This window comes from Elephas maximus, chromosome 23, assembly GCF_024166365.1.
Source record: "Elephas maximus indicus isolate mEleMax1 chromosome 23, mEleMax1 primary haplotype, whole genome shotgun sequence".
Taxonomy (NCBI): domain Eukaryota; kingdom Metazoa; phylum Chordata; class Mammalia; order Proboscidea; family Elephantidae; genus Elephas; species Elephas maximus.
In genome coordinates, this window is record NC_064841.1 from 60,659,767 (window position 1) to 60,675,497 (window position 15,731).

At 43.3% G+C, this 15,731-nt stretch overlaps 1 protein-coding gene across 2 annotated transcripts in view; it reads right to left on the reverse strand.

Annotated features, from left to right (window-relative positions):
* FLT1 (fms related receptor tyrosine kinase 1) overlaps nucleotides 1-15,731 on the reverse strand; it is a 203,428-nt gene that overhangs the window by 42,362 nt on the left and 145,335 nt on the right. For both annotated transcript variants that reach the window (XM_049867471.1, XM_049867470.1), the window contains exons 17-18: nucleotides 8,004-8,110; nucleotides 2,434-2,566 (exon numbers count right to left, since the gene is read on the reverse strand). In XM_049867471.1, the coding sequence (XP_049723428.1) occupies nucleotides 2,434-2,566; nucleotides 8,004-8,110 (240 nt within the window). The remainder of the gene's footprint in view (nucleotides 1-2,433; nucleotides 2,567-8,003; nucleotides 8,111-15,731) is intronic.

A 15,731-nucleotide genomic window follows, 5' to 3' on the forward strand; every position in this document is an offset into this window, starting at 1 on the left:
GTGGGTAGACAGGGGACAGGGGACGAGGGGATGACATTGAATTTGGTGTCACAGGCTTTTCACACCAGGGGTAACAATGCCAGGAGTACGGACAGCACAATCTGTTTTCCTAGTTCCGACTACTAATGACTCTGGCATACACATTCAGGAGTGGAAAACTTTCAGAAGCCACAGTCCAAATATTTTGGGCAGGAGTAATTGAGGCTCCAATTGTTTTGTAGCACCAGGGGCTGGAGATAAATTTGCATTGTGACGTCTGAGCTGGAGGAACTGGGGTAACCTGAAGGACAGCACATTTGCCTGGTGTTTATAGCATCTATGTTACCTGGAAAAAAACAACAATCCTTATTTTCGAAAGTGGAACTTAAAAGGCCCCCTGGGATTTTCTTCTTTGTCTGGGCATTTGAACACCCACCCAGGGAAACTCAGAGTATGTCATTTGTGTGTTTGCACAGAAGGGACTTTTTGTTTATTATCATTATTTTTTTTGGTGAAAGTATACACAGCCAAAGACATACCATTTCAACAATTTGTACATGTACAATTCAGTGACGTTGGTTACATTCTTCAAGTTGTGCAACTATTCTCGCTAAGCTTTTCCACATTATTCTACCACCATTAACTTGAACCCACTGCCCCCTAAGCTTTCCATCCAAACTTTGGAGTAGCTGTTGTCAATTCTTTAGAAGAGCTCAATGCTCAAAGCAGATATACATTACTAATTAAGATAAGCTATTTTTTGGGTTCAAAGAAGACTTCATGAGATAGTTTTGGTTAAAGGTTGAAAGTTTAAAAATTATCTCAGGGCAGTAGTTTCAGGGGCTCATCTAGCCTCAATGGTTCCAAAAAGTCTGGATTCCATTGAGATGCAAACTTGAAAGTCTATTCCTTATTTCCCCCCTTTTGATCAGGATTCTCCTATAGAATCTTTAGTCAAAACATTCAGTAATGGTAGCTGGGCATCATCCAGTTTTTCTGGTCTCATGGCAGAGGAGGCAACCAGACTCTACAGAGGTATTTTTTGATCCACAGCCTTGAATAGCACTAACTCTTTCATCAAATGTATGATCTCACTTTTCCACCATCCTGAATCATATTCTGGGTCACAGACATGTTCTGTAGAGCTAACCCCTCGGTGATTTCATTCTAGAACAGAGCCTGGATTTATAAGCCTCCCTTTTTTTTCTTTTGGCACTAATCCCTTTCCTTCCCCTTCCCTTATCTACTGTCTCTTTCACCAGACCAAGCCCTTTGAGAAAAGGGACACAAACATCTTTGTATTCCCAGGGCTTACACTGGTGTCTGCTCAGAGAAGGTGTCCCGTAACTGCTGAGTGAATGAACAGGTCTCCCTTGTCCTCTTGTACTGTCGTGTCAGCATTCCATTAGAAACATTTACCTCCATGTCCACCTCCCTTGCTAGTTTGTGAGCAGCTAGGAGATTGAACCCACGATCTAGTTTACTTGGCTTTCATTGTGTGCCTTCCAAGTTATTTCTGACTCATAGAGACCCTATAGGACAGAGCAGAACTGCCTCTTAGGGTTTCCTAGGCTATAATCTTTTTAAAAAAATTTTTATTGTGCTTTAAGTGAAAGTTATAAATCAAGTCAGACTCTCATACAAAACCTTGCTGTATACTCCTAACTGCTCTCCCCCTAATGAGACAGCACACTCCTTCCCTCAACTCTCTCTTTTCGTGTCCCTTCAGCCAGCTTCTGACCCCCTCCACCCTCTCATCTCCCCTCCAGACAGGAGATGCCAACATAGTCTCATGTGTCTACTTGATCCAAGAAGCTCATTCTTCCCCAGTAGCATCTTCTATCCCATTGTCCAGTCCAATCCCTGTCTGAAGAGCTGGCTTTGGGAATGGTCCCTGTCTTGGGCTAACAGAAGTCTGGGGACTATGACCTCTGGGGTCCTTCTAGTCTCAGTCTGACCATTAAGTCTGGTCTTTTTACAAGAATTTGGGGTCTGCACCTCACTGCTCTCCCACTCCCTCAGGGGTTCTCTGTTGTGTTCCCTGTCAGGGCAATCTTCAGTTGTAGCCGGGCACCATCTAGTTCTTCTGGTCTCAGGCTAATGTAGTCTCTGCTTTATGTGGCTCTTTCTGCCTCTTGGGCTCATAATTACCTTGTGTCTTTAGTGTTCTTCACTCTCCTTTGCTCCAGGTGGGTTGAGACCAATTGATGCATCTTAGATGGCTGCTTACTAGTGTTTAAGACCCCAGACTTCCTAGGCTGTAATCTTTATGGGAGCACATTGTCAGATATTTCCTTCTGTGGAGCTACTGGTAGGTGCTAACCTTTTCGGTTGGTAGCCCAGCACATAAACTAGTTTAACATTTAGTTTACTTTAGCATCCCTCAAAGCTCAGTGATTTGCACATAGTAGGTGCTCAGTATAGGCTTGTGAATCTGTTGAACAAATACATTACCCAGTTTAAGTCTCTCTCGGGCGAACTCCCACTTGCTGGCGTCATAAGGGAGCCGTTCACACTGTTCATCCAGGGGAACTTCATCTGGATCCATTATAATGGATAAGTAGTCAGTCTTTATTTCAGAAGAAGACTAAAAAATAAAGAGATCTTAAAGTCACCAACAGTGAAAACACTGATATCCAATTTAAAACAATACTGGCAACATCTGCTTTGTGTCATTTGGTTGAAACTGGATGGTCATGTACAGAAAGTACCCCTCCACATACACATATGTGTGTCACTCTTGAGCATGCAATTGCTATTAAACAGCTCCATAGTATTCCCACATTTCTTTAGTCCTAGCCCCACCATCCTATCTCAGATAAAATACAAATTCTTCAATGACATCCTTATCCATGCTCATTCTTAAACAATTATCACATGATAGCCTTTGTCTAAAAAAATCCAAAGCATTTTAAAAAATCATTCCAAACAGTGACGGAAAAGAACTTTTCACGACCATTCTGCACAAGCAGGAATATGCATGACAGATGGGCCCCCACTGCCGGAGATTGTAGCTTTTCCACATTCACAAGAGAGGTCAGACATGGCAGAGTCGACTCAGGGTCCCGGGGAGAGTGTGAGGCACATTTTGTATTAAGTGTTTAAAGTCATTCAGTAGGCCCAACCTCACTGCTCCATAGCGTTTCCAAGGACCGGCTGGTGGGTTTGAACTGCCGACCTTTTGGTTAGCACCTGAGCTCTTAACCATTGTGCCACCAGGGCCCCTTGGTTGCTGCAGCTATGTGAAAAGATGATAGAACCCATCAGCAAGGTGAGAATAAGATCATCTTTAGTAAGAAATCGCAGTTGGTTCTTTCAAAGACCACGGGGTAAATATGGTTCAAGACTCACACACAGCCACATTCTGAGTTTGTTTGGCCACTGGTGCAATAGCAAATGAGTAAGGCACGCATCTGCCTTGAAGTGCTTGCTTTATCTTGTAATACAAGTCAAGTCCGGAAAACAGCCTTTATTTCAGATCACAGACAACTGGATATACATTTAGCATCTTAGATTCATATCAACGGGTGTATTTCCTGTTAATTAAACGTTCAGTTGATGACTGCATTTCTTTGGGCAGAATCCTGGGCAGCAAAGAAAGGAAACATGCTTGCCCATATACAGTGGATTGGGTTAGCTCTTGCCTAGAAGGTCTGACAACTTCATTTAAATGGCTTTTGGGACTCTTCCTTGCAGTGCCTTTCCCTAAGCAAGGTCAGGGTTCGCATAAAGAAGACAACCTTTCCATAGACACCATCTGACACCTACCCACATTCTTCGGCTCTTACTCAGCCTGCTCTGGGCTGTCACAGCTCACCTCATCCATCACTTGCAATCCTTCCCAGTCTCACGAAAATTATCACTAAAATGTGTGACAAATAGCTCCAGGCAGAAAGGTTTTCCTGGCCTCCACAGAGGGTGGAAACAGGGAAAGGTACGGAAGATTAGTCACGAACCACGTTTGGCATTGGTGTGAGACTGGAAGATCCCAGTCTGTCAGATGCTCGTGTGAATCTGTAAGGCTGTACAGGGACGCGAATCCCTGTAACAGGGTGCTGGGCTTTCATTAGAGAAGCACTGAAGTCCGTTTTATGACTAAACTCTTCCAACGGCCACACAAAACAATCGCCAATCCTCAAAAGAGCCTAGGGGAGCCGAAGCCTAGCAAAGGGACACGTTGGTTTTCTGCTGGGTACGTGGGAGTTTGGCCGTGTTGGTGGAAGCAGTGGGGCAGCCAACGGAAGACCGTCTCCTCCCGTAGTGCCTCTGGAACTTTATGGTTTACCTCAAATGACAGTGAACACCCATGAAACCTTAAGTAAGGGCTTTGAGGAGAGTATGATAGTAGAATCTTAGTCGACAAATATTTATTCTTTCAAATGACACTAACACTGAGCAGGTACTAGATGCTTGGCCTGGAGGCTATGCAGCTAAGTGTTTGAGAGCTCTAGTGGAATGACTGGATTTGAGTCACAGCTCAGCCTCTGCCCAGCTGCGTAACCTTAGGCAACTAACTTAAGCCTTCTAAACCTAGTTTATACACTATAAACCTAGTTTCCTTACAATGCCCTTATCTCACAGGGTTGTTGTGAATATCAAGCGAAATAATGCATTTAAAGCTGTCAGAACAGGGCCTGGTATATCATAAGCATCAATAAATGTTAGCTGTGATTGTAACACTGGCCTATGCAAAGTGGGGATAAAAACAGAAATGTAGTCTTTATCAATGAGGAATTTTCACTCTTTTTTTTTTTAGAGAAACTACATGGATAGATTTTTAATGCCCGGATCCTCTTGCCTCCCATAACCAATCCCTTGTCACATTTTATAGGCATTCTAGCTCTGCTTCCTCCCTTGCTTTCAGCTCTTCTTATCGACCTCAAAATTTCACAGATTTTTACAAGTGAAAAGGACCCTGTCAATTTAGTCTCAAATTGGCTTTCCCATTTTATTTCCAAAAGGCGCCCTAGTGGCGCAGTGATTTAAGCACTTGGCTGTTAACCCACCAGCTGCTACGTAGGAGAAAGCTGTGGCAGTCTGCTTCTGTAGAGATTACAGCCTTGAAAACCCTATGGGGCAGTTCTACTCTGTCCTAGAGAGTCGCTATGGGTCAGAATCAACTTGATGGCAGTGGTTTGGTTTTTCTGGTTTTGGGGTATTCTTATATACCAGATGACCAGACCAGTTCCTAATATGGCGAGTGGGACGCTGAGGGTGGGGGGTGTGGGGAGGCTGTGCTTTTCTGCTTCCTTCTCCCCAACCACAGCCTTCAAAGTCTGTCTCAAGCATCCTTTCTCTGAAGCTTTCTCTCCTCCTTTGAACTCCTATAGCCTTTGCATACCCCCGTACAGATTTGGCAAGTTTTGTGTGTCCTAGATATCATTCCCTATATGATGATCTCCCCTTTAAAATGCTCTTGTTTGTTTGACCTTTGTTTCTTTCTACAGCCATGGCCTTAAGTATCATGCCTCCAAACAAGTCACTCCAGATGCAAAAGCCTGATGTTATACATTTACCATGGATGATATGATGACTGCTAGCCTTGCCTCTTATGCCAACACTACAAAGTGCCCCTTATTGGTTTTGAATGTCAAGTCTCAGGGAAGTCAGCCTGGGTTCAAAAATCAACTCTATCTCTACCTAGTTCTGTGGCTTTGGGAAGTTACTTTGCCTCTCTGAGCCTCCGTTTCCCTCTATAAAATGGGAATAAGAAGAGAATCTACCCAGAGTCGGTGGGTAATGCAAATGGTTCACATGCTCTGCTGCTAACTGAAAGGTCTGCAGTTCAAGTCTATCCCTAGGTGCCTCGGAAAAAAGGTTTAACGATCTACTTCCAAAAGATCAGCCACTGAGAACCCTATGGAGCACAGCTCTCCTTCGACACATACACACGGGATCACCATGAGTCACAATTAACTTGGCAGCAACTGCTCTTCTACCTCTTTGGGTTTTGGGAAGGATTAACTGATATACTACATAAAGAGCTTCCCACAGTACCATGTTAGCACATAAATAGAGCTAATCTCTAGAAATCGAGGAGACCTCCTTGACATTTCTCAAGTCCTGTTGACATTATCTCCAAAATATCTGTTGACTTTAGTCATTTAATCATTAACCCTGCTGCCACAGTGGTTAAGCTTTCAGCTGCTGACGGTAAGGTCGGCAGTCACTATGCTGGAGAAAGATGTAGCAGTTTACTTCTGTAAAGATTACAGCCTTGGAAACCCTATGGGGCAGTTCTGCTCCGTCCTATAGGTCTCTATGGGTCAGAATTGGCAATGGGTTTGGTTAATGGGCTAGTCATTTAGTCTAAGCTACCACCATTTCTTCTTTGGGCTGCTATCAAACCTACCTGGCACCCCAATAGTCACTCTTGACCCCTCTGAGCCACTGTCCTCACAGCAGCTAAAATAATCTTTCCAGACACAAATGATTCTCTCACACATACCATTCCCCACTTTTGCTTAACTGCCTCCTCCTCCAAAGGCTTATAGAATGAAGACTAAATTCCTACAAGGCCCTGCCTGGTCAGGCTGCTCCTTCTCTTGGTGGTTGCACCTCATACCTTGTTCCCCTGTTCTCTGTTGCCATATTGATGTTCTGTTTGTCTCTCGCCTCACTGTGCTCCCCTTCCCTCCCTCAGCCTTACACACACTGTTCCCTTTGCCTACAACCTTTCTCCCTCTCTTCTTCGCCAGGCCATCCCTCTCGCACATTTTTTAGGCGACTAACTCGGAGTTGCTGTTTTACATTTATCTGTGTCACTGCACACTCTAGGGTTTGTCCTCTGCTGTCACCAGAGAGCCTCCAACAGAGCCTAGGCACTCGGCAAATACCTGAGGATGAATGAATTAATGAAGGAAGGAAGGGGAAGGAATATTAGCTCGTTTACCACTGACTTTCAGAGAAGCAAGTTGTGCTGCAGGCTGAATTACAGAAACCTGATGTCCTGAGTTCCAATCTGCACCTCACACTCTGAAGAACTGAAACTTATCATGGAACGTAGTATGGAACAGCAAAATATAATTTACCTGTTCATTTACCCAGAAGGCTTAGTATAAGCCTTAGAAGTGGTGATGGGATTGTTACCTGCTAAGTACTCACACCCACCTAGGAAGTATGCGGCTTCAATATCTCCATTTCATGGGTGAGGACTTGATCTTGCGGGCTCTTTGTTTCAATTCAATAAAGGTGTATTGAGTCCCTACCACAGGCAAGGCGAGCGGCTGGAAGAGCTAGGAAGATGAGTCTGGAACAGCTCTGCATTTCTTTGTGTTTCCATGATGTTATGAGAGACAAAGCTTTTTCCTTTTAGTTTCTTAGAGGATAGTGAGGTTATAAGAAGATGGAGACTTCGCAGGCCCCACACTGAATTTAATTTAAAGACTATCACAGTGAAGGAAACCCTGGTGGCGTAGTGGTTACGCGCTGCAGCTGCTAACCAAAAGTCGGCAGTTCAAATCCACCGGGCGCTCCTTGGAAACTCTGTGGCGGTTCTACTCCGTCCTGTACAGTCGCTCCGAGTTGGAATCGACTAGACAGCAACTGGTTTGGTTTTTTGGTTTTTATTACAGTGAAACTTCTGAGAGCCGGTACTCGACAGGACTGCCTTGTTTTTCCAGATCTCAAAAGTTTTTCGCGTTTGACAGGATGCAGCCTTACCACTTTTCTATTGCTTGTTTCAGTGGGAAATATTTTCATTTTCCTTCTCTGATACGTTTCTAACTTACACAGGCTCTGGCTTTCATAGGTTTTCCTGTATGTCTTTTTTATATCAAAAATGTCTCCTCTGTCTGAGATATACTCATCTGTTCATTGTTCTAAATGTCTATTGAACACTCCACACTGTGGTGGAGAGACATTTTAAAGGCTCATTTTCAGTGTTTCCCAGTTCAGAGGTAAGAATGAGAGAGGAAGGACAAAGAGAGTCTAGTGTTTGTATAGCGCGTGTCCTAGGCATCAGATGAAGCATTTTAGAAAACCATGTAAAAAGGAGCATAGACGTTAATCTGGTATGTTCTTACCCTTTTCAGCTTTCGGATAAAGAGAGTTAACAGGAGCCAGAAGAGGGTTGCTGCCACACAGGTACATGTCAGAGTGATCAGCTCCAGATTAGACTTGTCCGAGGTTCCTGGAGAAAGAAAAGCACCAAGAGGATGTTAAAAAGAAACTCTCCAACTGAGGATGGCTGTGGCTTTCTAAAAGAGATCCAGTGCCCCTAAATGGTTCATCCATGGCAAACTCAGTCGCTGGCACAAGAATTCACCCTATGGGACAAGCCTTCTCTGACGTTCTGAGTCAGGCAGGCACACACACCCATCATTACATGGTGTTATCATCATAAACTCACATACAAATTAAAAGAGTTTCCAGAAACACTTGCTGTCGAGTCTGCAAACTTTGCGATCCCAGAGGTAGCTAATTAAAAATCAGAGAAGAAATTTAAAATGGGAAAAAATTAAGGCAGAAACAAAAGCCCATTAAAGGGCTAAATCTGGCCTAAGGTCTTCCTAATGGGTCTTAGAGGAAATTCTAAAGAAAAAAAAAAACAAAAAGACACAAAAGGACTCCTTTGGGACTCGTAAAATTCTTCAAAGTAGATTTTAAAAATAAAAATACAACTCAAGGACTTTCAAAACTGCCTGCTTCACTCTTTTTGGAACGACTAATCCAAACTGCCTGCCTCCTGCTCCCTGGTCAGGGGCTCTATTTCCAACCTCTTGAGCTGGGAGCTGGTACGGGGACGAGAAGGGAATTGATAGAACTGGAGCCTGTCCCCTCATTTCCCAGAATCCCTGAGATCAAAAACTTAACACTGTTCCTCCAAGAGCAAAAAGAGAAGACCCAAAGCGTTCAAGTGATTCCTCCCGAGAGAAAACTCTCTGGGATTTGTAAAGGAATTCCGCAGTGGGCCAGAACAGTGGTTTCCTACTTACTGGCTCCAAAGGGGCAATTTTCCAAGAATTTTAAAGTCATGCCCTTATTCTTTAACTTCATAAAAAGGAGACAGAAGGCTTAGTATTATGTTGCGCCAAGAGCAAGTGAAACCTTCTACGAGTGATAATGTGATTTGCTGAGCACTCGTTAGGTGCTAAGCCTCAAACCCATCCAGGAAGTAGGTGGCTTCAATGTCCCAATTTCATGGAGGAGGGCTTCATCTTGTGGGCTCTTTGTTTCAATTCAATAAAGGTGTATTGAGTCCCTATTACAGGCAAGGTTAGAGGCTGGAGGAGATAGGAAGATGAATAAGAGAATGTTCCCACTCTTGAGGAGCACACTTGCCATCTGTCATGGACTGAATTGTGACCCCCCACAATATGTATTAATTTGGCTAGGCCATGATTCCCAGTACTGTGTGGTTGTCCTCCATTTTGTGACCTGATGTGATTTTCCTATGTGTTGTAAATCCTAATCTCTGCCTGTGGTTAATAAGGCAAGATTAGGTTATATTAAAGAGGATTAGGGTGGGATGCAACACCCTTACTCAGGTCACATTCCTGATCTGATGAAAGGGGAGTTTCCCTAGGGTGTGGCCTGCATCACCTTTCATCTTACAAGAGATTAAAAGGAGAGAGAAGCAAGCAGAGAGATAGGGACCTCATAACTAGCAAGCTAGAAGAGCCAGGAAGGGAATGTGTCTTTTGGACTTGGTGTCCCTGTGCTGAGAAGCTCCTAGACCCAGGGAAGATTGATGACAAAGACCTTCCCCAAGAGCTGACAGAGAGAAAGCCTTCCCCTGGAGCTGGTGCCTTTTTCACAAATGAGGAAATTGAGGCATGGTCTAGAGATGAGGCCTCTTCCTCCCAGTCTGACAGTCTGCCTGTGATTTTAACCCAGGTAATGGGGTCCCTGGGTGGCACAAGTGGTTTGCGATCAGCTGCTAACCTAAACACTGGTGGTTCAAACCCATCCAGCAGTGCTGTGGAGGAAAGGCCAGACAACCTGCTTCTGTAAAGATTACAGACAAGAAAACCCTATGGTGCAGTTCTACTGTATAACACACGCGGTGGCTGTGAGAATTGACCGGACGGCAACGAGTTTTTTGTTGTTGTTTGTTTTCTTTTTAAGTTGACTCAACATACTTAACCATTAAGCTTCAAAGGATGTGCTTCCTCACCCTTCTCCCTTCTCCATTCATCCACCAAGTACTTATCAATCACTTCCTGTAGGCCACAGTCCCTGTCACCAAGTATCCTTTAGCTCAGAGGGGAAACTAACATTTTCTCCTCATACAGTCCCTCACAGGGTCCTGCACATTCTACTTCCAAATGGCTCATGAAATTGTCACCTCCTCTCCTACCCGTGTGTCACTGCCATGGTGAAGGTCTCATCAGTTCTCACCTGGTTAGGAGGCTGTTCCTAACTAGTCTTGGCTCTCTCCAACCTCTTCTCCACACTACTGCCAGAGTCATCTTGCCAAATCACAAATTGAATTGTATCACTCCTCTGCCTACATTGTACCATTGTCCACCTCCACCCCCCCTCCCCCGCTGCCCATCACTCTCAGGATAAAAACCCAGTCCTTTGTGCCTAACCTTACTCCCTCTGCAGCTAAGTTTCCAGCTGTCCCCCCATTTGCTCCCATACCATTGCTGTTGAGTCGATTCCAACTCATAGTGGCCCTATAGGAAAGAGTAGAATTGGCCCAGAGGGTTTCCATGGGGGAACTGGTGGATCTGAACTGTCAACTTTTTTGGTTTGCAGTCAAATGCTTAACCACCATGCCACTGGGGTTGTACTTCCTCCAGTCATACCAAAATACTTGTAGTTACTTAATCTACCAATTTTTCTATGCCTCCATGCTATGGCTTTTCCTAATTCTCTATTAGACTGAGCTTCCTGAGGGCGGAGCCACATCATATTCATCTTTATATGCCCACTCATCAGATTGGGGGAAGGAATGAATAGATTAAGTTTTGCTTGACCTGTCTCCAAAGGTTTCATGGGGTTTTCAGAGAGTACAGGGTCAAATCCCTCTTCATTATGTATTGATTTAATAAGCATATGGAACACCAACTATGTTCCAATCTCTGTTGGTGCTGGTAGACAGTGGTAAGTGAAATGGACATGGTCTGGAGCTTCACAGGTGTGAAGTGGTATCTCACTATGGTTTTGATTTGCGTTTCCTCAATGACTATTGACATTGAGCATCTTTTCATATGCTTATTGGCCATTTGTATATCTTCTTCGGTGACATGCCCATTTTTTAATTGGGTTGTTTGTCTTGTTTTTGTTGAGCTGTAAGAATTCTTTATATATTCTGGATATTAAGCCTTGATTAGGTATTGAAATCTGAACTGAGGCATACGTTCAAAGCTCTGTGAAGCAGCAGAATGTTGGATGTTGTTTCTCTTGTTCACTGTTACATCTCCACTGTTCAGAGAGTGCCTGGCACATCATAGACATCCTTAAAATAGTTGTTGAATGGGTGAATGGATGGATTCGTCTTCATTTGCTGCTCTGTCAGATTATGGTGGAGATTCCTGGAACCTCATGAGATTGATTAAAAACAACTTCATTGAAGACGTTTCAAAGTATGATGGCCTTTACTTTCGGTAAACCTTGTTGTGATGGAAATACTGTAAGCTTAATACTTGGAGTTTGGATTTTCTCCTCCACACTGTGAGGTCTAATGCTGCCTTGCTGTACACACACACACACACATACTTGCTTATGCTGCAAATATGCTTTGTGGAATTTGATTGGGACTTGTTGAAGGGCACAGTGGCTTTTGACGATTGGAGATGCTGATAGTATCTTGAGACACGACACTGTCTGCATAAAACCTCTGCAGATGCTTCCCTCACGGAAAGCCCTGAGAGAGGCCCCCTCTGATTGTGGGAACTTTCCCACTGCATTCCACGGGCAGGAAGCTGACCCCCAAAGTCTAATTCCACAGGCCTTACTCAGGCAACATTCCTTTCAGTAGAACCCAATGTGTTTGTGTGCAAAAACTTACACACTTAAGGAATCAAAACACACGTTTAAAAAACATCTTCAAGATGAAATTTACAAGGAGGGAAAGAGGTACTTAATATTCTGCTATTCTACAGCTCACTGAAAACTAAAAATGGAATTTTAGAGTGCACAATGTGCTAGCTATGCTCCATCTATCTCATTAAAATTTTTCGAATTATAATTTTGGTGAGAATATACACAGCAGAACATGCACCCATTCATTGGTTTCTACATGTACAATTCAACAAGATTGGTTACATTCTGCACGTTGCATCACCATTCTCCCTGCCTCTACGATATTGTTTCCCCACCACTGACTTAGACTCACTACCCCCTAAACTTCTCATCTGTGCTTTAGACAATTTGATCTCATGTAGATTATTCTTTAAAAGAGCACAAGGCTCTTGTCGTCTCAATGGGTCCAATAAGTCTGGATTCTGTAAGAAGTTGATTTTTTTTCCCTTTTGATCAGGATTCATCTATTGATTCCGTGATCAAAATGTTCAGTAATGGTAGCCAGGCACCATCAATTTTTTCTAGTCTCATGGCTAAGGAGGCAGTAGTTCATGCAGGCAGTTAGACCTGCAGTCCAGTTCCTTCTCTCTCCATCTCAGTTGACACCTCAATCTCTATCACTATTTGAAAAGCAACCATTAGGACAAGCTTCAGCTGGGTAGAGTGACTGAAGTCAGCAGCATCTCTTCTTAGACAGCCCTTGGGTATTTTCTCAGAGGTCAGGCATCCACACCCTGGCCTGATTAGAGCCAGCTTCAACTTGCTGGTGACAGCTGATGACCTCATTTCATGAAACAGCCCAGCTGCACATGGCCAGGGAGAGGGAGCAGGAGGACTAACTAGGAGTTAGTGCTGGATCTCAGGATCTGAGTTCGTGTGATACATGGGAAAGTCCCACCATCAGGGCATGGTCAGAGGTGGTATTTAAATGGGATCCTGACAAGTATGTGTCAGGTTTAGAGTTCCCAGTAATTATACCTTTGTTACAAAGTGCTGACCCAGTTGCACACAGCGTTCCATGTTGATTCCCCTTCCAGGCTTCATACCATCCCCGTTAGGATGGAAAGGCAGGTGCATCCAGGTGGTGGACTGAGGTGCTAAAGGATGGCGTGCCTTGTCTATAGTATCTGGAGATCTGTAGTCTGGCCCTGGCCCTGGGCCTTTCTGATGACTACAATAGCTTTCTCTGGGTCTGGCAGCATCTCACCAACTCTGATGTGTGGCACTTTTTTCACAGCAGCTGTACCATTTTGCATCCCCAAAAGCAATGGATGAAGGTTCCAATTTCTCCACAACACTTAATATTTTCTGCTAATAGCCATCCTAGCAGGTGTGAAGTGGTATTTCACTATGGTTTTGATTCGTACTTCCCCAATGACTAATGACATTGAGCATCTTTTCATATGCTTAGTGGCCATTTGTATATCTCTGGGGAAATGTCCATTTTTTAAATTGGGTTGTTTGCCTTTTATTGTTGTCGTGGTTGAGTTGTAGGAGTTCTTTATATATTATGGATATTAAGCCGTTATCAGATATATACATAAAAAAAAAATTCCATTTGCTGTCGAATTGATTCTGACTCACAGTGGCCCTATGGGACAGAGTAGAACTGACCTCATGGGGTTACAAGGCTGTAAATCTTTACAGAAGCAGACTGTCATATCTTTCTCCCATTGAGAGGCTGGTTGGTTTGATCTGTCAACCTTTAGGTTAGTAGCTGAGTGCTTTAACCCACTGCACCACCAGGGATCCCCATCAGATATATATAGTTACCAAATATTTTGTCCTATTCCATAGGTTGTCTCTTCACTTTCTTGATAAAGTCCTTTAACACCAAGTTTTTTAGTTCGATGGAATTCAGTTTATCTATTCTTTTGTTGCTCATGTTTTTGGTGTAGTATCTAAGGATTCGGTGTGGAAAGCAAGGTCCCAAAGAATTACCCCTATATTTTCTTCTAAGAGTTTTATGTTTTAGTTCCTACATTGAGGTCATTGATCCATTTTGACTTAATGTTTGTTTATGGTGTGAGGTGTGGGTCCAGCTTCATTCTTTTGCATGTGATCTGTCATAATTTGAGACAACTGTCTGTTTATGTGGATTTAGTTCCCACTAAACTCTGAAGACCTGAACAGAAGGGTGTGTTTCTTGTTCATTTTGTGTTTCCATCACTGGCCCAGAAAAGGTCTCAGTAAATACTTACATATGGATGAAAATAAAGTAAAATTAAACACATATGCCTACACTTGACTGTCAGGGTTCCTAATCAACATGAGCTAATAAAGCAAGCAGTGCCATCTCCTAGCCAAAACCCAGTAACCAGTAATCCAGTTAATCTTATTATGTGACTTCTCTAAGGCTTACTGAAATATTAAAATGGGCCTGTAGACCTTCGTTACTACTTCAGAAGCTTTTTAGAAGTCTACGAACACCTACTTGGAACTACTTTTAAGGATGGTGATGTATGAAAATACCATATTCAAATTAAATTTGAAGTATTTTGTTGTTGTTGAAGTACATTTTTCAAAAGTAATTTTAGGCAAAGATACTTAAAACTGCCATTCTGTCAGAACATCAGTTCTGTCACACATTTTTATTTTAGCAAGGTTGGTATACCATTATTAACATCATATTAACATTATTAATACTTCATTATTAACATGGGAAAACGGAAGCACCAGGAAAGCAAGTAACATAGTCAAGATTACACAGCTAATGAGCGGTGGAGCTGGGACTTGAATACCAGCATCTGGCTCCAGCTAGCAATTGGTGCATCGGAGAAGTGAAACCATGATTAACCATCCTGCCCTACTGCCTCTCAACTTGCCTGCAGCAGAGCATGATGATGAAGAGGGTTCTCAATTGTAAGTAACCATACCTTCTCATTGCACAAGTTAACTAGGATAATGCACATAACATGTTTACAGCGTGCGCTGCCTGTTCACCAAACATAAGCTATTATAATCACACGGCCAAGGTCTCCACAGAAGCAAGCTAACATCCACTTCTTTAATTCCTTATGCACTTTTATGACAGCCTAATTTCCACGGAAGGAATTAAGATGAATATTTTTTGAGTGTGACTTATTTTACCCCAAGAACTATCTTCAAAGATCCCAAATCCCCCTAGTTGAATTCCATCGCCATTATCTGAATTCTCCACCAAGGCTAACCTTATATCCTTGGTTAGATTCGAAGGGAAAAGGCACGCATATGCCTCTCCTCCAGCCCTCCTGCGTGAAATTCATGAACAGCGAGTTCACGTCCCTGTTGTGAGCACCCTTCTCTCCTTGGGACTCCCTTCTAAATTGCCCGCACTTACGGGAGGTGCATCATCAGTCCTTGATATATTCATGTGAATTAATTTATCACATCCGTCCTCCATGCGAGAACAGCCACAGGAGTGAATCTGGGGGCAGGATTCAGGAGTGGAGGACAACCAGGGACCAGAAGAGGGTCAGAAAAGAGAAACAAAGGTTGGACAAGGGCAATAAAAAGGGGTGGCTGAACACCCAAGACAATTTTGTTTGAACTTTTCCTATCCTCGAGTCTTGGAATTCTATTAGAGGAAACAGAATATACTTCCTACCATATGAGTCCTTTCCTCAAATAGTGTTAAAATATACAATTATTGAGGCTCAACACTTGCCATTCACACCGAAAATGCCATCCAAAGTATTGCGGCCGCATGACCCTCGGCTGCCCTACTGAGCCTCCTGAGATGTTTGTATCCATCACCCTTCTCAAAAAATGTTTAAAATGACACATTTTTTTTCCAGGTG